Source organism: Apostichopus japonicus, chromosome 15 (assembly GCF_037975245.1).
Source record: "Apostichopus japonicus isolate 1M-3 chromosome 15, ASM3797524v1, whole genome shotgun sequence".
NCBI lineage: Eukaryota > Metazoa > Echinodermata > Holothuroidea > Aspidochirotida > Stichopodidae > Apostichopus > Apostichopus japonicus.
Window position 1 is genome coordinate 9,693,735 of NC_092575.1, and position 22,267 is coordinate 9,716,001.

Here is a 22,267-nt window from a genome sequence, read left to right on the forward strand (position 1 = left end):
TTGCGGTATAGCGTCAGGATACAATATTATTGTATGATACTGTGTGATTCGGGTGGTAGCATGCCAAAAAGCAGGAACTACACGTTGTACTGTTGCCGTGCAACGCGTCGTCTGCTCCACTGGCCATACCAATACTGACAGTTGGCACTAGGTTTTAGCACATTACGGTCACCAGCAAGAGTAAACAGAAAGAAAACTTTGCAGCCTGTATTTACCACAAATTGTACGAGTTTCACTGGATTGAAGAAAGTACCACCCTCTCTGCATCTTCTATTCCTCCCATTCCACAACACCCATTACAAAGCATGGGTATCGAAGTGCTTGCTTACATTCCTAACCTAATTGGTGCGATTTTGCTACTGTTGTGTTAGTACTGTTACTTGTGTTAGTGTCAGTTTTAGCTGCTACTAACGTTAGGCCAAACATTATAGGCCTAGGCCTATGCTAATTATAATCATTCAAGCTTTACAGTACACACACACACAAAACATGACTGGATGGTAGTGTTAGACCTAGTCGAGCTATGTTAGGTGCAGGCATAGCCTTTTTAATTCTAAATTGAATATATATTCTTTCAATTGAGTTTGAGATGTCAAAAAGTTGGGGTAGCTACTAGCTAGGCCTGTGGTAAATCAATTCCTTAGTGCAATTCCTTGTGCAGCACAAGCAAGTTTCTCAAAACAGTGTCATATTCATACAGAACAAAGGTCTATAAAAATTATATTAGAGCTCATTTTTTAACTCTGTTTAGGCTACGTAACATTTTACAGACAATTTCAGTGGTGCAAACCGTATTCTTTTCTCTTAACAAATCTTTCTTCGTAAAAATGTGTTAACCCTAATCTGACCTACTGGGAAGGTTGTAATAAGAAAATCAAAATGTTCAAGTCAAAACGCTCCATTCAAAATACACAGTAAATACCTCTCTGAAAATTATTTTGAATAGGCCTCCTTTTTAGGACAACAATTCCAAGAAGCATGTAGTGACTACTTCGTTCAAGCGGCATTTTAAAGATCACAAATATACTTTTCATTAATATAAAATTAATTTGATTGGACAATTCCCTCAATCTGACCAGGTACCAACCAACTGAGAGCCCTGTAAAAAATTGTCACATTTGTCATCTTCAATAGGCTTCAGATTTACAGAAGCATTGTGTTAATTGTCCATGGGTTTAAACACTTTGAATACAATAGAAATGTTTCTTCATGCATGAACATATACTGGTTCTGTGGCTGAGTGGATAAATGCAGTGGCATTTGAAGTAACAAGGCTTAGCATTCGGGAGTATCTAGGTTAAATTCCTGGCCCGGTCATACAGTAGTACGGTGGGTTTCTCATCTAAGAGCATCAGGGTTGGCATTTTCTCGGGAAAAACCTGTTTTTCCCACTAAGCAGTAAAAACCGGGAAAAACTGGTAAATACCGGTAAAAACCGCCTCCGTCTCGAAAACTAGTATTAATTGTCCGTAAAATGCAGGGTCATCAGTAGGCACGATATTGTTTCATGACAGGCATATTTAATTGAATATGGGAGTTTCTTAGCTTCATTTTGAGCTATTTTATCACATTCTTATTCTACTTTTTGTGGAAAAAAGAGTATTTTTCATATTGCACATGTATAGTTATTCTGTCACGATCTCTTTAGCAGTATGCATTGCCTATTGCCCAAACCATCATAGGTCTACACTGGGACATTCACCCCTCCTAAATTCTTCAGGCCTATTATGTGGCATGAACAGCGGAGGATAGAACGAAGTGGCGAACCATGGCATCCAAAGCCTCAAAGGGACAAGGAACCATATAATAATATAATATTATGTGCTCATTCTATTCAGTTCATTCTAGTAGACAGTTCATTCTATTAATACAGTAGGCAACAGTCTATTGAGGTGAACTTCAATCCAGGGGGCTCAATAGAAACTGCTTTGAAACTTTGTAAGGCACATGGGCCCAATTAAAGTATTAAACGCACAATGGCCCTATGTAGCCATTCACACAACCAAACTGTTTACCTTGATGCAAACATGGTCCAATTATTATACAAATTCATGCATGAGTGATTAAACACTTTGAGGTGGACAGGTGAGGTGATACTGGGCACTTCCTGTGTATAGGCTAACTGAAGAGGTAGGAGTTTCAACAACACAAGTAACTGTTCCAATTGTTACTTATTCTCAAATTAGTTGATGTCACAACAGTCACTTAGTACAGTGCCTATAAGCAATATAAGCATAGTACAGTGCCTAGTGCGAAGTGTGAACAGAGTACAATTTATCGCAGACATGAAGTGATCGTTCTTGGATGTGAATCATCATTTGGATGTATAATATGACGAACCATAGCCCTAGGAGGCACCAACAGTTTGATACGAGTCCATTCTCTAGATTATGGAATTATGCATCTCGATAGGAAAATAAAGTTGGTTGATTTGAGCATCCAATATATTATTTATTTGAATTATTTATAATAGTCTAATCGGTAAACTCACAAGTTATAGATCATAGCTGTTCTTTGGATGTAACCCAACCCCCTACCATAAGATGCCATTTTCTTGTAGATTCTATGCTCCTCCACAAGTTCCACATGAGTTTTTAGGAATTCTATATAATTTGAGGTTTTTCCCAGTTTTTCCCACTTATAGGTGGGAAAAACCTCCCGGTAAAAACCGGTAAAAAACTTGTTTTTACCGGGGCGGTAAAAACCGCCCGGTAAAAACCGGCCAACCCTGAAGAGCATGCACGGTTTTGCCATCTGAAATGACTTGCTATATTCAAAAGATCCCACATTTGAGTTTCCACATTTGAGTTTAAATGTTTAATTTGAAGCCACCTGACGTGTAAGTTGTACTCCATAAGCCATTGCGGGTTCTTCCACATTTGTGGTCGCTTAAGCATCGTAAAAACAACTGTTGATTATTATTATTATAACATAAAACACTAACTTTTGCATTTTTTCCCTCTTTGTCTGAGATTAAACATTACAGTGTGATTGCTGAAATGTTATAATGAAGAGAATTACCTCCACTTCTTACTTTGTCTCAACCACCAATTTACTGTAAATTTACAAAGCATCTTGAACCTGTTTACATATCTTTGTGTAGGCCTGCAGCATCTACTGTCACAAGCAGTTGTTGAGACTGCGTTTTAGTACCCTATCATGAAATGGAACTGTCCATTGAACTTGCATGCACAGACTAAGATTCAGGCAAGCTCTTTCCTACACCTGCTCACAAAAGCTGTATTTTTAATGGTTTTTAGTGTGCATTTTATGTATGAAGGAAATGATTTGTACCTGGTTCTTATGTTAGGTTCACCTTGCTGTGGAACTGATTTCATGCCTTTTATAAACATCTTCTGCTTCTCATCAGATTCATTCAAGTCGCTGTCCAGTGTGACGTCATAAGAATGTTTTGTCACTACTCTTCAACAAGATTTTATTTGCCATGATATTTGGTGAATGAAGACATTAAACTTCCAATACATTTTCAATTTTCACGAGACCCTAGCAGATTCAAGGAAATGACTCAACAATGATTAACACCACCGCACAGTTTGACATCACACTCCATGAAATACACAGCAATAGGCCATTGGAATTGTTTATCTCTTGATGTTTATTGTAACTTCATGGTACGAACAAGTGGTGCTCTTTAACAAAGTACTATATGAACATCTTTCGTTTTTATGAAGAAACAAGCAAAACTATTTACAAAAAATAACAAAAACAGCAAGAAATTTGACTCTTGATTAACACTTTATAACATGAAACTAAATAAAACAGTATAAACGTAGCAAAACGGTCTCTCTTTTAGCTTATCTTTTTGTGTAACAAAGTCCAACTTTAACTTTCTTTATACATCATCTTTTAAGTACGCTGGTCTCTTCCTTCTTCTGTGTCTCCATCTGAGGTGAACAATGTTGCTAGCACTTTGTGTGAAGCTGTTTGATGTATCTTGAATTAAAGCGGGCTGATCGTGATTCAACTTGCAACGCGGGTGAACTTGAACAAGTAAACTGCTCCTTGGAGACTTTAAGATCTCATCATTTTGGAACATGATTGCTCTGTCCTTAGTTCGAACTTTGTAGTATCTAATGTTAATTTTGTCAATGACATTGGCTCTTCTCTATGTTCGGTTAAATCTTCAAGCGAACTACACTGCCTTGCTGAAGTTCTTTCAGAGGTACCCCAACGCGATTGTATGATTTTTGTTGTGTACTTTGCTTATGTTCCTTTCTCTTTCGACATTTTCAGCTACTTTGGCATCAAGGGTAGAGGTCTTTGTTGGAAGTGGAGTTCTTGTGTGACATGAGAACATGCTTTGTGCTGGAGAACTGCTTAAACCAGCTGTAGGGGTTTTTCTCCAAATAAGCAATGCTATATATGTCCTTGTGGTTGTTGGTTTTGCGAAGCAGTTTCTTTGCGATGTTGACGGCTGGTTCTGCTTTTCTATGATATTTGATGGTAATGAGGAGAACTTGTTAAAGTAGTGAATGCATATTCTGCTGCAAACTCGAAAAAGGCTGCCGAGTTAAACAGTGGGCTATTATCAGAGAAATTATAACTGGCACTCCGTGGCAGGAGAAACAGAGTTTCAGATGCTTTATGACAGCAGTTGTTTCTTTGGATCGCATTGAGTCAAGTTCAAAATAATCCAAATAACAATCAACAGTAACCATGTAGCGTGAACCATCCACAGTGAAGAATTTGATAGCTGTCATTTCCCAAGGGTGATCTGGTAGTTCATGGTTCATGAGAGGTTCTTTAGGTTGCGATGAGGACTTGTATTGACAGTAACAGCAGGCTACTTTCATTTTTATGTACTGACTATTTTTATTACATATAAGCCTGGAAGGGTAAATAGATACACCACTGCTGTCATACATTGCAAAGCAGTTCTCTGAATGCGTCATTCTAGGTATACCTGCACAACTTCCCAAATTTGTGAAATGTTGAAGACTCATAATCATCGGCTACCTTTGGCTACCGTTAGGCACGACACTTGGTGACGACACAAAGAAAAAACAGAGAATATCTTTAGAAAGGCGTCACTTGCATACAGAAAGATTGTTCCTACACTTCGTATGGCATCTGAAATAACCATTTGTTGCATCCGCTGGCAATGACATGAGGTGGACTATCTCAAACATTCTATTTCTGACACCATGTTTATCTCTTGACGTCTATTGTAACTTCATGGTATGAGCGAGTGGTGCTCTTTAAAAAAGTACTATATGAACATCTTAATTTTTCTTTCCTTTTTTTGAAAAACAAAGGACTCAGATTACTCAATTGTGGTGTAGATTTGAGTTCAAACACACATTTTGTGGGCTGATATAACTATGCCATTGTTAGTGTACTTCTAACTAGTATATACATGTCCTATCAGATTATTAAACTGACAAATGCACCTGTATTATATTTTAGGTAAAGGAAGCCTTTTTATAAATGTTCTATTATCAGTGTTGTGTTTATGTTTTTTGGTGGCTCTCCATAGGATACATCCGATTAGTACTTGTGCTTGCTGCCTTCAGTTGTTACTCAACAAATGCTGCTTGTTTCTTGTTCTTGTATTCCACCAATGTGATTCTTGATGGTAAGTATTAATATCACATTAACATTTTGGGAAGGTCACATAATTAATTTGAAATCTAGATCTAAATCATGAATATCATTCATGAGAGAAAGAATGACAACTGATTATTTCATTATCAGCCAATGCAACAGTGAAATTAGTAACAACAGATAGTTTTCATATATATGCTAGAAAATTATGAGTAGCATGTAGACACAGGTTATATGAAATGAAGAAAGGAACAGTTTGTTATGTTGATATGATGTTGTGATGTTTGAATTGAAAGTTGGTGACAAATTTCAATTATCCTGATCAAAATACAAAAACCCAGAAACATAAAAAGCCCACATGGATGCGACTACACATCTGTAAATGTTGAATTGTGTTGGTAAATAACCTATTTGACACCAAGATTTCCAGTTGGAATGGTGACATAACAGAGAGTCATGGTTCCACCACATTGAAGAAATTCCACATACAGAGTAACATAAAATAAGAAAAGGCCTTATCTCATTTACAGCCACTTGAAATGGACACAACACTTTTTAACACAAACTAACCAACAAAGGATAATAAATATAGCCTGGGGTTATTAGGGCGAAACTGAGGGGTCCCAGTAGTGTACTTACAATTCAGAACACACAATATACAGTGAATGCTCAAACCAAATGGCATAACAATGAAACAGTTTGCTTATAAGCTTTGAACTTTCCAAAAAACATACATGCACCAAGCAGGTGCAGCGATCAACAACATTTTGGTTCATTAAAGTAACTTACCACAGGCATTGATCTCAATATGAAAAACAATTTGCTCTTGATTGATTTGTTTGGTAGGAATTGATGGACTCGTGGCAAGGAAGCTGAATCAGACATCCGCTTTTGGGGCATGGGTAAGAATCCTATCAGTATGCAACGTTATGTCTCACCATGTGTAGCCAAATGTTCACCTAACCTGACTTACAACAAGTTTTTCTGATTTTTGTTTGTTTTGTTATTCAGACAAGGTATGTGAGACATAATGGCAATAATAAAACAACTTGTAAATGACAGTCAGGTCTAGGATATAGGTGTTCAATGTCTTACATATGTACCTGCAGAGCAAACTTGTGTTAACTTGAATAGTTACAGTGTAATATTATGTTTATGAGGGTGAGCTAAATGCAAATTCTTGTAACATCAGTTCAGTCCTTGACTATTGAAGTTGCAAATTTATCACAACATGGTATTAAAGGCGTCAACTATAGTATTTTATTGGAAGTGACATGACAAGATTAATTTTATATTTCTTAATCAAGATGTGGTATTTGCTTAGTGAAATTTGCTAAAAAATAGACAAGAATAACCTTACTGTATGTGTACAGTGCTTTTGTGGCTCAGGCAATTTGAAATGAAAAGTACAATTACTGTAAGGTATATGCAAACTTGAATACCTACATTTTATTTGCTAAGATACCTATAGTAAAATGAAACGTCTCTGAAAAAGGTGAACAATAGGCAGTTTTCACATACTGTACTACTGAATATGATGACAATTGATTGCTTTGACCATTTTAACCTTACAGTTAGATGTCATGGTGGATAATTTTGGAAGGGGATTTTTATGGAGCAGATTGTACAAAGTAAGTACTTTGTAAATATCTCAGAGACTTGTTATGAATAGTGAATACAATACAAAACAACACATAACAATACCACTCAGATTGGAAAGAATATCAGTATATTTGTATATTAAGATAATTGTGCAAAGCATGGCGCAGAAAACTCCACCAGGCCTCGAAATTTGGGTCAGTTACTGGCTAACTTCGCCAGTGGATTTCACCATATACTGTACCAGTAGAAAAAAACTGACATTAATATCCCTTTTGTATTTATTGTAGGAAAATGCAATTGGGAATTTGATTCTAGCCAATAGATGATTTTATGCATTGGCATTGGTTAGCAAGTGGCAAAAATTGTTAAATTCTAGGCCTGCTCTGTATTTAATTAGCAATGCCAGGTATCATGACATCATGAATATCAGGGAATTCTTGCTGCAAGTAATTTCCCTTTAACACAGCACTGACAGTTCTAAATCATTTGTGTAAATAAGGGGTCCATTAAAGGATTCTCTGATGTGTAAACTCTTTTGAAAGGAAAACTGAAACAATTATTGCATCTTATTAGGGTTACCTAGAGGTTACTGCCCTGCAAAGTCTATGGAAGTACATTCAGGTTGCAGCAAAGCTATATGCAAATTTTTAAGGTAGCGACTTTGTTTAACTCAAGTGTTAGTGCATAATGAATGCCTATCTTCTGCTTGAAGAGGGTCAAACAAGGCTGTTGATTCTGCAATGAGCATACATGGTAACAAATGGTTTGGCATGTGCTGGGGAAGCTTATTGTAGGCAAATGGGGCATCTTCTATGTTAAATTATTTAAGTATAGAAGAAAATGTGAAATTGGAGAGATAAAGATGTTGTGACAAGACAATTTCCATAAGACCCTGGTAACAGTAGGCCTATACGCCAAGGTAAAAATCAGGTATTGACACCAAAACTTCTGCAATTAAAGTAAATAGTAATAATAAACATATATTAAAGATGCATTGGGATAAAACGATAAAGTGTAATACAGTGCAAATCTCAGAAAGTTGTATTGGTTCCAGGATTGGACCTGAGCTGGTCCATGAATTTCTTAAAAGATTACATCAATTGGAACCACTGTAATGTAGATCAAAATTTCATTATTGAATGATAACAAATGTTGTGATGCTTCCACTGCAAGTAAGTTGCACTCCACCCTAGATCACAAGTTTAAGGAAATAGTGGCTGTAAAGCAACACAAATGTCAGAATGCTTTTCTGATTCCAGGGATGTGAGCTAACAAAATATAATGTGAACCTTTAAGGTAATGGCTACAACTAGAGAAAAAGAAGTAAACATGCTATATAAAAATACAAATATTATGAAAATAAATGGTCAAAAAGTCAGAGGGTACATGACCCCCTCCCTAAAGACAAATTGTTGAGATTTAGCACAATCTAATCTATGTTACATGGATAGGTCCCACAATATTCACACAACTTGTATGTAAACATACTAAATATTGGATTTACTAAGGATGTTATGGAAACTAGTGGGCACCTGTAGTGTGCTGGGCCCAATGGGAGTGGTGTAATGCCTCAAATGTTGAGTAACAATGAGTGCCAATGTTTTAGTGATTAGTTCTTCAGCTCAAGATTTTGAGGAGTCCGTAGGTATGTCTGCTATTTTTTTTAAACTTTTTCTTCATAGTGGGGTTATGTTGTTGCTGCCCTAGAATGGAGTGTCTTTGTGTGTACACACAGTCTCGGTGCCGAGTGGAAGGCTAACTTTGTCCAAGCTCCTTATATTGCACAAAAAGTCATGGAGAAAAGTAAGTGATGCAGTATTCTACATGTCATATACTGCTTCAAGTTTTCATGCAAGCAATCTCAATATAAAAGAAACTTATTACCCATGGGCCATGAATTGTAATCTGGGCTTTCAAAGCCCTGCAGTAGTACTAAGTTGGTAATGAAACCTCATAACTGCAAATTTGTTTGAAATCCAGTATAATAATACTTGTAGTTCTGTGATGACAGCTTTACATGGCAGGACATCTGATCCTTCCATCAGAGAATTTGTCAAATACCAATTTCAAGTTCACCTCTCATCTTACCGTAATATGGTAAAATATCCTGTCATGTTATTTTAAAAGATTGTATTATATCTCATTGTAAATTTACTTGAAATTTGTCCATGCATTTAATTTCACAGATTTTAAGACCCCATTAGGAACATTTACCATCTTAGGGCTTCATGGCTTACCAATCTGGCTGTATGCTCATTATACCAAAGTTCTCGGTCAGTCTTTGAGAATTCATCGAAGTATTCAATATGCTGGAATAGCCTTTCTGAGTGCAGGGAGAGCAGTGTGCCTAACTGTAGAGGTAAGGCAAGTTATCTATGTAAGAAGAGCATTGTTTCAACATTCTCAGCTGGTAATGGCACCCTCCCAGACCTTATTGTTAGCTACTGCACCTGAATTGCTGCAATAGATTTGAATATTAACAATTAAATGTAGACAACATTGTATTCTCTTCGTTTGTAATGTTTGGGAATTGAATCTTGAATCAGTCTGGTTTGTTTTCTTGTTTCTTTTGTTGTGGGTGCAAACTTGTAAAATAATCCTGAAAATGTCATAGAATAAACTTGAGTGATCCTATTAAGTATCTTCTGACATCTTCTATGTCTCTTGCTCTCCACACCCCTCCCTTTCTTGGTCTTTCTCGCATGCACTCTCTCCAAGACATTTATTCTTGTGGCAGACACAGTGAGGCTTACATGAAAAAGAAATTATTAGCTCCAGTTGTGTTTATTTGAATGCTAACCATATTTACCACCAAACGCCCTTCATTCCTCGGCCTGGAAGTATAGATAGTAGTAGGGTGGTCTGTGATGGCAGTCTGGTAGATGTTTCCCAAAAGCTTTTTTTTTTCTCTTATAATAATGTCGCTAATTTGTCTGTGATATGTGGTGGAATGTTTGCTTAGTAGTCAACCTCCTTCATTTACAATTTCATCAACTTCTTTGAAGAAAAATATTTTCACAGTGGACTAAGGATTTTGACATAAAGATGCAGAAAATTTCCATCAATTTCTAAAGGTAAAGGAGCTTCAAGCTGTTAGAATATCTCAATATTTACTTCGCTCCTCACTTGCCTGTCTCCTCACAGCCTTAGCACCTCGTTCTACCGTGCCTATAAAGTCCTGGTAAAATAATAACACTGTGCGCCCTCTATGACCGGACCCCCCCCCCGGTCACTCTCTACTCATTCTACCATTAAAAGTGTCTTCACGTGAGTTTCTTGTGGAAAATGTCCCTTGGATTTCGTCTTGGTTTTCTTTAGCAATCGTTAGGAGTTTCTTTCCTCGGATTCTTAGGAGTATTGCAGTCCTTTCCAGCCCGATAAGTATCCTTTTTGTTGAAAGGGAGGGTTTTGGGGACTGTTTTTCTTAGTGCGTTTCCGCCCTTAGGTTTTTTTGCAGGAGTAGCAGTTCCGCGAACTGCCTAGGTTTCCCGCCATTTTCTTTCCTCACGCTATAGGCGTGTTGTTGTATTTTCATGTTCATAGCATGTCTACATTGTATTTCTATTTGCTATTTCTTCTTCTATATTTCGCTCTCTCATGTTCTTTTTCAGCTTTGTGTTGATTTTTGTAAGTTTTGGGAACCAGTAAGTTTTGGAATAACAGTTGGCTACAGTTTAAAGTATCGGACTGCAGTATTCTATTTATCAGGAAAATAATCAAATGAAGAATAGCTAGATCAGTCCAAAACATCATTTGACACTTTGAATTCTGTGGTCAAGAAGTTTTTTATTATTTGCAATCTGTCGCTTTCCCAACGTTCCAGCTCCTGCCTGTTGATTATTCATTTAGTGTTTACTCCAGTTCCATGCACAAATTTCTATGTAAGCCTCTTTAATCAACTTGTTCCATGTTGACGGGACTTTTGTTAACAATAACATTTTTTGATTAGTTCCTACCTTGTCTGAGCACTGATGTCCGGTTTTTGTTGTTGTTTAATTCAATCTGTAAAGTGCTTTTGTTCAGTAGTTTGGTAGTGACATTTTTTTTCATTATTTTTATTGAGAAATGGTCCTATTATATTAACAGTTTCTGAGCAGTTTAAAAGTACCTTTCATTTCTTAAACTTACACATGTAATGGAAGTTATTCATTGATGTTTGTTACATATTTCTTTCCAGCTTTACTGTCTCTGGGCTCACATTCGATATTTGGTAAGAGACCCTGAAAAGAAATCAACTTTGCAGTTGTCAGGCAAGAAGTGAATTGATTATACTTACAGAGTGATGCTTAGCTAACTGAACTGTATTGTGAGCAGGGGCGTAGCCAGTATGTAGCACTGTAGGCCCGGGCCTACAGGGCGTAGCCAGTATGTAGCACTGTAGGCCCGGGCCTACAATTTTTTTGGCCAAGTTATTATTTTTTTTTAAAAACCATAATTCAAATCCATAAGCTTGCTGGACGAGTTTAAGAGTCTAGACAGGAAAAACTATTGAAATTAACGTAGCAAGAATATGGCTAAATTAGGTGACCTATTCTTCTGTCATCTAGACTGTCATTTCTATCGCATGCTGTTTCATTCAACACTCTACCCGCCGAAAAAGACTACGATCCGATCTTGTCAGTTTTTTAACATCTAGTTAAGACTAACCATGATTAACCATGCGATAGCTTCAGCAACTGCTGAGAGGTCTGTCAGCACAATGCGCAGAATAAAAAAGTACACACATTCTACAATGAATGAAGAGAGGCTCAGCGGTTTGGCACTCATGCAAATCCACCAGTTGCGTAGCCAGGGAGGGGGGGGGCATGGGGGCGACAGCCCCCATGAAAGCTTGTCGCCCCCATTCGCCCCCCACTGGGATTTTGGGTGTCGAAAAAAATTACATGTGCGAAAAATATATCATTGGTCTGAATGGTCTCGAATCTCCAAGATGACCACTCATGAACGACCCTTCGACCGCAGTCGTACATGCAGTCGCGGCGAATTGCTTCATTAGCCTATAGTATGTACGAGGACATTTTGTGGCATCGAATCAATTACATCCCCCCCCCACGTTTCAAATCGGATTGACGCCTCTGTTTACAAGGCTTGGGAAGTGTCATTTCCGACGATCTAGGTGGCCTTTTAGCTAAACATTTTAGGTACGCTGCGCGCCAACCCATGGTGGGGCTTCGCTTAGATAGTAACAGAAAATGGTCAAGCCCCCAGCGCCACCCCCCCAGTGCCCCCCCCACTGAAAAAAATCCTGGCTACGCCACTGACATCCACTTTGCAATTGACGTTGATGCTGTGCTGAAGAAATTTGCATCAGATGGCAATGGTCGGATAGCACTCGCCTTCTCTTATTAGGCTAACCTAAACATTTACTAGTTACAGTTGTATCAAAGACAATTAATGGCTATAATTGTATCAAAGACATTTCTGGCCTATCTTTGTATCTACAATTATCAGAAGTTGAAAAGTAAGACTACTCTGTACATGTACCTTGCTAATTTTAAATACATTATGTAGTATTGCATTATGTACTATTTTAACTTGTTTGTTTTGGGGTTTAAAAGTGATATTGAATGAGGTGTCTCAAGTTAGCATGAGGCCAGGGAACCAGAATGAACACTTAGGAAGGGCCGTTTCCGGCCATCTTTTTTTCTTGTACGCTCCGCGCCAACCGATGGTGGCGCGCCGCTCAGATAGTGGTGCCTACAACTATGAAAATCTTGGATGCGCCCCTGGTGTATGACACAGTTTTCGATAACTAAAATGTTCCAAGATCTTACAATATGTATGCTATTTATGCAGATAGGAGCAAGCAAACATTTTCCATAACCAAGTGCTTTATTAGCCATGTGTATCGCTTTTGGTTAAAGCTGTAGTTGAGTAGCTCCCTCAATGGCATAGACACAGAGGAATAGGTCCACAAAGGGCACAACTCAATAGTGAGTCCAGATAGGGGCACAACCATTTTTTTTGTAATCTGGGGACTAAGATGTTGAGTCATCCAGGGGAAGGGTGTCCCCTCACCTTTGAGAAATTTGGTAACATGGAGGGTCCTGAGATGCAAAATGGTGCTTTATTTTACAACTTTTGAAACAATGTTGAAGAATTTTTTGACTGTCTAGTTTTTACTGAACATGCATTCTGTATATTTATAAAATGTACACTTAAACTAGGATCTTTTGCAATATTCTGTCTGCCAGTATGGGGAGGGCTATGTTTTAATAATCCCCCCCCCTCAAGAAGTATACATGGTTGCATATGTAGCCTCCAAAATTTCTACATGAATTTTGAAGCCTACAATTGTCCCTGGGATCACAAAAGTTTTGGTGTGTCACAGGATATCTTGAGACGTTGGAGAGCTTACTTAGAGTTTATGGAGCTGCTGATATCCTAGTTCTCATGCATTCTGAACATCAATTCTCAGAGGCGGATTCTGAGAGGTGGGGGCTGCGAGGGCTTGAATGTTACTTTTGGTTGTTCTCACCTACTTTGCACAAATGTCATTCCTTTAACATGATTAAAGCATGTAAATAGATAATATGCGTGATATAGCAGAATATATTTATAATTCAATGTAAAATATTGTAAATCTTGTAAAGTTGCTACACAACTCAAACAAGATTAATGGTGAAAGCTATAAGATATGTTGTAAATACATGTAAATGATTTGTAGAAGGTTCCAAATTTTTCAATGTGCCATGGGGTTTCTCATGATTATTCTAAAATTATTAGTAAAGATCATGCTTATGTACCCGAGCTTGCATAGCTACATGGCTAGAGCTTAGCGAAGTAACATTGAAACTGAAGATTTCTGTCATTACATAATATGTTCTCATACCATTAGTCTTAGAAAAATATACTGTAACTGCTTTTGATGAAGTGCTTATTGCTTAAGTTCTGTTGAGTAGGATAAAGAGTATGCTACCGATAGAGAATCAGAACTGACATACTTATATTGTTTCACGGTTTTGGTAAGGAACTAATTTTCATTAATTTATTCAGCTTTGTGCTATGTTAACTTTGTAAGTATTCAAGGTTTCGCTAACCTCCCAAAAACAAACAATTTTGACAAATTAATGTTACTTTTCAAAACTCTGATTAGTTTAGTCTTGTTTAACATACAGAGTATTATAATATAATTTTGTTGAAAATTGTGTATATTGATTATTGATGACGCAAATTCAGCTCAATGATTACTGTTAAGAAACATTGCAATATAGATTGTTTCACAAGAAATAACAATATGAAAGAGTAACCACCTCTGTGTCATTTCTCTTAAAAAGTAGCCTGTAGTGATCCAATGTGTAAAGTTCTTGAAATGTTCCTGTTGTAATCATTTTGTTTACTGTTCCCGAATAATCTATGGGATCAGTGGATCAGTTTTCAACAGACTAGTGGCACAGCAGGAGACTGTGTGGATAAGTATTTAACAGCATCTCATTGGCTTCCCCATATACCTGGTCGGCTAAACATATATGTGGTAAACTTCTGTAGTTCTTTAAACTGCAATGGGACTGGGCTCATTTTGGAGGCCATTATTCAGTGACACCTTTGGTGGGCAGCACCTGCAAGACATAATTATCACAGGCCTAACCGTCATTACTTTATGTGGCCCACGGGCCGTATTTGCCCACCCCTGGCCTGTAGGAACGATGTCCCAAAAAGTCCCCGGACATATAGGCGAAGGAAGCTATCCGCCGCGACTGAGTTTCTCGACTTGCCGTCCCATTTCCTCATACGCCATTATTAATAATTAAAATAACTAACTAATAAGGCACAGCCCAGATCCGAGTTCGTATCGTGGGCTTAGCGCAAATTTGGCCAAAAGTCATCATACGCCAGCATGTTGAACCACCAATGACTTTTAATACCACCTGTGACACACTTCCAACCGGATTGTCTCAGTTTAAATGTTTTGCTAGGTCTACGAGAATACATTTCTATGAAATTTGAAGCAAGGATGGCAAGACAAACCACTTTAATTACGTTTTCAGGACCTCACACATGCGCATGTATTGTCAGACTTAGAATAGGTCCCATGTGAGTGGTGGCTTAAGTGATAAAGGCATCCAAATAAATCAGTGGTTGTTCGTTGGAGTACTCACGCAAGTTACCTCGGTTGCTAGGTGGATCTGTATCTGGTAATCGGGTGAATTATGGTCGGAGCGTACTATGTAACCACCGTGTACCCATGTAGGAACGTAGCTTAGCCCTGATGATTGAGAGGGGGGGGGGGCGTGTAGTGGCTGAAAATCCAACTGGATGGGTTTTGAAGCCAGAAAATTCCGACTGCTGCTTTGTACCCCACCCCCCACCCTTGCGCTACTCGTCTACTCAAATCAAATTGGGCTATGACGGTAGTTCTATTAGGCATTTTTTGATTGAAGTATTCAAAATCATACAAAGTTTTGTACGGTGAAGTATAAGAATCGCGAGATACAATTTCTCAAAGTGTCAAGGAAAATGTGGTGAATATGACAGATTCAAAGTAAATTTTGACCGAAATTTTTCAATTTTTAGGTCATGCACAATCAAAGGAATAAATGAATAGGCCTATATAAACTAGAGTGCAACAGTCGGAAATTCCGACTGTCGCACTCCAATTTTCCAACTATCCCCTTACCGAAATGCCAGATCTGGCTTTATATCTGGTTTAATCTGGCCAGATCAAGTTTTATCAGGCCATATAAAGCCAGATATAACTGGATATAGAGTCAATCCAGATATGCAGATAAAGTTTTATTTAGATCTAAGATCTGGCCCAGATTGAAATTCCAGATCTGGACCAGGTCTGGATTCTTATATCTGGCCCAGATCTGGGATTTCGGTAAGGGTCGTCAGTTTTACTAAGTTTGGGGGTGAGACACCTAACTCCTCAGGCTTCAACTGGGCTAGACGTTCGCGGTGAATATGACACACCATCACGTGGTTCAGCACAGTTGAGTCATGGTGCTCCGTAGCCATGTTTTCAAACGCCTCAAAGCACTAAATTATCTCTCGGCTTCCGTCGAACTGGCGGAGGAGACGAGGAGCAACCGCAAGAGAGCTTCGACTTTACCAAACATAGCCCGTACCGCTGGATTCATCAACTTGAATATTTGTCTATACCCTTCAACCGACGACGAATGGAACTGGCCTCGAAAGAAAGGCAGACTAAGCATTACGATTGTCGGAGAGCTCAGGGTACCAACTCACGAGATCTGGATGGAATTCTCTGTTCAGCAACATTGAGTGATATTCGATGATATGAATCCTGTCCTAACCAAATAGAGCCACATCATTACATTTTTTCCAAATGTGTGGGGGACATTTCATATTGTTTCCACCACCTATCGAAATGTGGGGGGGGGGCCGTGTCCCCCCCCCCCTGGATTGACGCCCATGCTAGATTGACAGAGTCTGTTCAAAGTATCTCATTTGAGAACCGGCCATAGGATTCATAAAAGGTTTTCCAGTTGGTTAGCATCATGAGAAATCTCTAGAGTAAGGCAAAATATGTCACCAAAACAGAACTAGCATTGTTCGATACAGGTGGCAAAAACCTACAGGGGAATGACAACCTTCCTTTATGGTTTTGGACATACAATAAGCGTCCATGGCCTAGTTAGTTAGGCTGTCCGCATATAAAACGGGAGACCCAGGTTCGAATCCTGGTGGAGGCTGGAAGTTTTTGTACTGTTCTGGATTTCCAACTCATTACAATTTCAAATATATACATATATATATATTCTTTTTTGATGTAGGATGTTTTCTGGAAAAATCAAATTCTCAGAAATGCGCTAGACATCTGTCCTTCGATGCAACACTGCCATCCAGAGATAAAAAGTTATACCCTCCGACCTGATTGCTTTTTGTTACCCCAAACCTAGTACCGCAACTCGTACAATGAATCTAAAAATAATTCCGCATGCGATTGGAGAATTGAGCACATCTCCTGTGACTTGTGAGTATCATGTAGTGGATCCAAGGGCGTATCATGGGCGGGGGTGGGCCCACAAACCCATCACTTCTTGAGATTGTTACATCTGCATGAAAATGCGCGCCCCCTAGCCCCCCCCCCCCCCCCTCTAATCGCTTCCCGATGAGTTACGGAACTTAATTCATGACCTTCGCCCGTGGTACCAAGCTTGACCTTGACAAAATCCGGAAACATACCACTTCATCGGTAACAAGTGATCGGGTTGTGTATAAGTGATGTCTAAGGGTCGTTCACTGAACCACATGGAATGTGACCACTCCCGATTTTGCAATTTCCCAAGATCAGGGATCTAGGGATGAAAATCCCAAGATCTTCCCTGAACTAAAGGCAGATAAAGAATCGAAGCCTTCAATGTGTAATGAACTTGAAACTGTGCGTCTTTCGAAATGAAAATAATGTGGGGCCTTGCACAATAAACAGATCAAATTTATCTATTTCAGACTCATCTCAATTATTCGAATTTGTAAAGCAAACAGCAGATATCATATCAGTGAGCACGACAATGGCGTTCCACGATGAAGAGCCAGCTCCAAACTGTCTATGTGTGTAGTCATAGGCGTAGGAGCCCAATTTGATGGGGGGGGGGGGGGGGCTGTAACGAATTGCCCGAAAAATATAACCTAAATTTTTCGCGCTTTCAACATGTTAATGTCAATATCATATAAGCAAGCATCGGTTATTACATTGCATGCCATTATGTACCGTACGGTCCGTGGAAATTGCGCAGTATACCGCGGGATGCTAATGTAAACAACGGAATGTCTTATGTAGATGGAGAAAAAGCATTATTATAGGTCCAATTATGTCAAATTCTCTTTTACGTTAGTAATGGCGAATTAGTCGGCCAAGCTTAGAACTTTATTTTAATTATCAAGGAGATATTTTTTAAACTATTCATTTCCTTTAGCTACATCATTGCAATTTATTTTTCTTCCAGTATGAGCCCCCTCCCCCACCCCCCCCCCCTCGCCTCCTACGCCTTTGTGTGTAGTGTTCGGTTTCGGAAATATCTGGTATTTTTTTCATTTCCTTCAACCAAGTTTTATAATATAACCGTTATAAGAGGGTTTAATATTTGTACACCAATAAATTAACTGTGTCTGAATTTTCGAAAATTTCCTTACCAACATTAATTCTTCATCATACTTCCCTCTACTCGTGTAAGTTTGACCGGTCTGTTAGGAGTTGAAGGAGGTTTTTCTATATTGGATGTCCATAGACATTTGTAACATGATGGGTATGTTTTGAGGTGAGTTTATTCACGAGAAATGTGAATTTTCAAATTCTGAACAAATAATGGGCTTAAAACATTCAAAGGTGGGGCTGTCGGGTATTGTGGGCCGCGACGTAGAATCACCTACAAAAGCAATGATCCACAGGAGATGCGATGAGGTCGAACATGATGTGTGACTGGTGAAAATCTTCAAAAACGTTATGGATGGAAAAACAACTATTGGAAAATACTTGGTTCTCAGGCAAAACTGTACATCTGGTTGGTCATTTTCAAGCCCAAGAAGTGCCATTTCCGGTGATCTGGGGGTATAAAAACCAGAAATTTTCTTGTACGCTGCGCGCCAACTGATGGTGGCGCTCCGCTTAGATAGTAATTCGCGCCACCCAAGTTAAAAAATCCTGGATACGCCCCTGTAATATCTGATTTCGTATCACCACAAGTATGCACGGACTTGGCTCGAGTTGTGCTTACTTGGATCGACATGAAAGCCTGTTCAATGATATGCGCGTAACTCCACATACATTGAAGTTGCGTGCCACATGCGTTTACCTGCGGCTTGTTTGGCCAGGGTATGATGAAATGTGGTGACGTGATGGGTCACATGACTTCCAAAAAAAACCTTTATATGCTTCCAAGTTAACAAGATACAAGTAAACAAATGCTCTCGCTCATTATACATACGTGACATAATATACTTTGATGACGTCATCAATCACTTGACTTTCAGAAGTGCATATATTTCTTCGAGATTTAAGCAGGCTACACATATCAAACACAATACTTCCTATATGTAGCTTTTTTACATTTCCGTATTTCCTGTTAGACGGGGATGGGGGGGGGGGGGGGTGGAAGGGACTACCGAGGCCGTCATGGGTAGGAAAGACAATGTTTAGTCTGCAGCCTCTGTTCAATGTCTTCCTTCTCCATGTCTTCCAATGCTACTTAGAAATATACGCTCTTTTCCATACATCTTCAAAGTCCAGTTTATTTTTGTCATAGATCACAAGGTCAACTTTAGTTCCTGGGAAACACTCACCCCCTCCAACCAATCGTCACATCAGGACCGCTCAATAGTATTAGCGTGAATGCTCATTCTTTATGCTTACGTCATGTGCCTGGTGGTATTCATACCATTCATTGGCATTTATTGTCTATATTTACCTATTGTACGATTTTATTTTCTTGTGTGGCACTTGGAACATGCAAAAAAATGAAGATATAAATTATTAGGCTCGGGTCACTCCAAGATTAATGTATGTCGTCCAGTTACAGAGTGTTGACAATTAACAATTCATAACCATGGACGTTTAATATGAATCTAAGAGACTGACTTCGGACAGCTTGCAGCTCTGATAAGCCAATGAGGCTTCTTCGCGAGTTCCTGCTTACAGGAGGATCTAAACTACATACAAACATACATACATACATACACGCATACATACATACATACATACATTAGTTCAAAGTCACATGATTGATGACGTCATCATACTTTATTGGCATATCATATTGTTTGGTTTAGAACAAGCTTTCAAGTTTAGTGCTCTATTTCTTTAGCTGAAGATGTAAACGAGTCCCGATAAGTACAAGACCCACGAATTCTTTAGTGTGTGATATGATTTTGACTGACTGAAACAAAGTCAAAGAATTAGGCCGCTATAACTATAACGGTCACTGAATAAAAGAAAACATTACCAGGTGTGCAAAATTTAACCTAGTTTACTAAATAGGTTAATGGTACTATATATACTGATAATTAACGATGTGGTTAGATCGTGCTGTGGGTTTCTATGTTATGGTCGGTCTGTAAACACATATGTGGACCAGACTAAACGGTTACATATATTCCGACGTGTCTATGTTCCGACAAAAAGAAATAATTCGGGACAATTTTTTTTTATCAAAAAAAATCGTTTGTACCAAGAAAACAAGTTCCAAAATTTTTGTGACCAACATTTTTTGGACCAAAATCTCCCCCCCCAAAAAAAATGTCACCCAAGATTTGTTGTGACCAAAAATTGCTTGTGACCCGAAATTTGTTTGTACTCCAAATTTGTGGACAAAACTTGATTGGCCACAAACGATTTTGGTCCCAAAAAATTTGCGTACCACAAATTTCGGGTCACAAGCACTGTTTGGGTCATAACAAACCTTGGGCCACATTTTTTTTTCTGAAAACAAATTTTGGTCTCAAAAAATGTTGGTCCAAAAAAGTTAAGTCCCCAAAAAAATTTCGTCACAAAAATATTGGGGTCACAAAACTACTTTTCTTGGTACAAACAAATTTGTGGACCAAAAAAATGCTCCGAATTTTTACTTTTTGTCGGAACATAGAGACGTCGGAACATAGAGACGTCGGAACATAGTGTTGTGTTTGTTCGTTTGGGGTGTTTTTTCCTGTCCTTTACGAAATAACCAATAAAGTAGGCTTAGTAGAATCTTGAATGTTATAACTGATTTATTTTCTCTTCTTTTCTTACAACTTCGAAGCACACTTCTTCTTCTCCTTCCTCTAATTTTTCCACCCTCGGAAACCCGTCACGTAAAACATGCATATGATTGGACAATGATTATCACATGAGTAGGGGAAGTACCCTTTACGTAATTAACTCTGAAATTTTGACATCACTATACGACAATAGGGATGTCGCCGACTAAACACTAAGTTGTAGTATGCTGCACACAGGGTTAGGGCTTTGTAACTTCACAACGTTTAAGTTTTCATGTCTTAAACGCACTGCTGACAGGTGTCACTTTTACGAGTTGCATCCGGAAAGGTTTTTCTGTTTTTTCAATGGGATTTGGAACGCTCGAGTCCAAAGCTGAAATCAGTTCTTCAATCGGACGTTCATCTCCCTGTTGTGTGAAGAAGTAAAAAACATAGGTTATATGTCTTATAGACATTTAATATTAGGAATGATTATTGTACAAGGGAACTTTCACCTCACTTGACCTAATCCTTTAGTATAAAAAAAAGTCTATAGCATTCTAAAATAAAGGTAACTTCTCGCGAGCTTCGAAATGAAATAACAATAAGGTCATTATAATTGTCAACACTCGTAACGAACTTGGGGAGTGTTTAAACACTTAAATGTGTTTTGAGCCGAAAATCGTTTATTCTGTAGGCATCGTGGCCTTCCGCAGCCCTTCGTGTATGACTGGTAGGTCAACGAAACAAGTATTCTTGAGATCACATAGTGAGGAGGAGGAGGAGGAGGAGTAGGAGACGGAGGAGGAGGAGGAGGGAGAATGGGGAATTTAACTTTAAATGGTATCATTTTTGGAATCATCAATTATAGTTAATCTGGAATTTGTTCATTACCCCGTGCAATGGGTCATAAGTCGAACCACGGATTATGGGGGAATTGCCATGGAAACCGTTATCTGTCAACAGCGTCCTCACTATGGTCTTAAATTGCTCCACGAGCTCATCGTCGTTATTAACGTTTATGAAGATTATTATCTTCTATACCCCGACCTTCAAAACGGAAGAGAATAGAAGTAGAGACGTATTAAATATATGTTATAATAAACAGTTGCAAGGAAAGAATAATTTTGTTCCAATATGCCATCCGTCTATACACAAACACTACAAGGAGGGATGGAGATTATAATCCACCTCACGAAAGGGCAATAGGAAAGAGAAAGATTACATAAGAGTTAATTTATGTCCTCCATTTTGCATGCTATATGGCAAACATCCTGCGATAGAATTATTGCTTTGTTTGTTTGTGCCGAAACGTTTTGGTGTTTAAGATTTACTTAAATTTATATACATTCTTCACAGAAGTGAAGAAAACTTACCAAGAAGAAGTAAGCCTACCTATATAACGGAAGACTTCAGGCTCAACTCCATACAGATGTTAAGGAAAATAACACAGCGAAAAATAGAC

The 22,267-nt window shown here is 38.5% G+C and overlaps 1 protein-coding gene across 2 annotated transcripts; it reads left to right on the forward strand.

Moving 5' to 3' along the window:
* Positions 1 to 134: 134 nt before the first annotated feature.
* Positions 135 to 14,416, forward strand: LOC139981162 (uncharacterized). 2 transcript variants are annotated; one of them, XM_071993355.1, is made up of 7 exons: positions 135 to 345; positions 5,498 to 5,596; positions 6,412 to 6,467; positions 7,140 to 7,196; positions 8,850 to 8,970; positions 9,354 to 9,526; positions 10,486 to 11,338. In XM_071993355.1, exons 1-7 carry the CDS (start codon positions 306 to 308, stop codon positions 10,546 to 10,548), a joined length of 609 nt encoding a protein of 202 aa, XP_071849456.1. In that variant the 5' UTR covers positions 135 to 305; the 3' UTR covers positions 10,549 to 11,338. The 2 variants fall into 2 exon arrangements, with proteins under 2 accessions (XP_071849456.1, XP_071849455.1); XM_071993354.1 differs by lacking the exon at positions 10,486 to 11,338 and adding an exon at positions 11,345 to 14,416 and having other exon boundaries at positions 141 to 345.
* Positions 14,417 to 22,267: the final 7,851 nt, after the last annotated feature.

Bases quoted from the DNA above. Each gene is read 5' to 3' on its own strand.
- LOC139981162 (XM_071993354.1), top strand. From the start codon at position 306: ATGGGTATCGAAGTGCTTGCTTACATTCCTAACCTAATTG. The intron at 6,468-7,139 runs GTAAGAATCCTA...TTAACCTTACAG, and splicing joins CATCCGCTTTTGGGGCATGG to TTAGATGTCATGGTGGATAA. The intron at 8,971-9,353 runs GTAAGTGATGCA...TTAATTTCACAG, and splicing joins ACAAAAAGTCATGGAGAAAA to ATTTTAAGACCCCATTAGGA.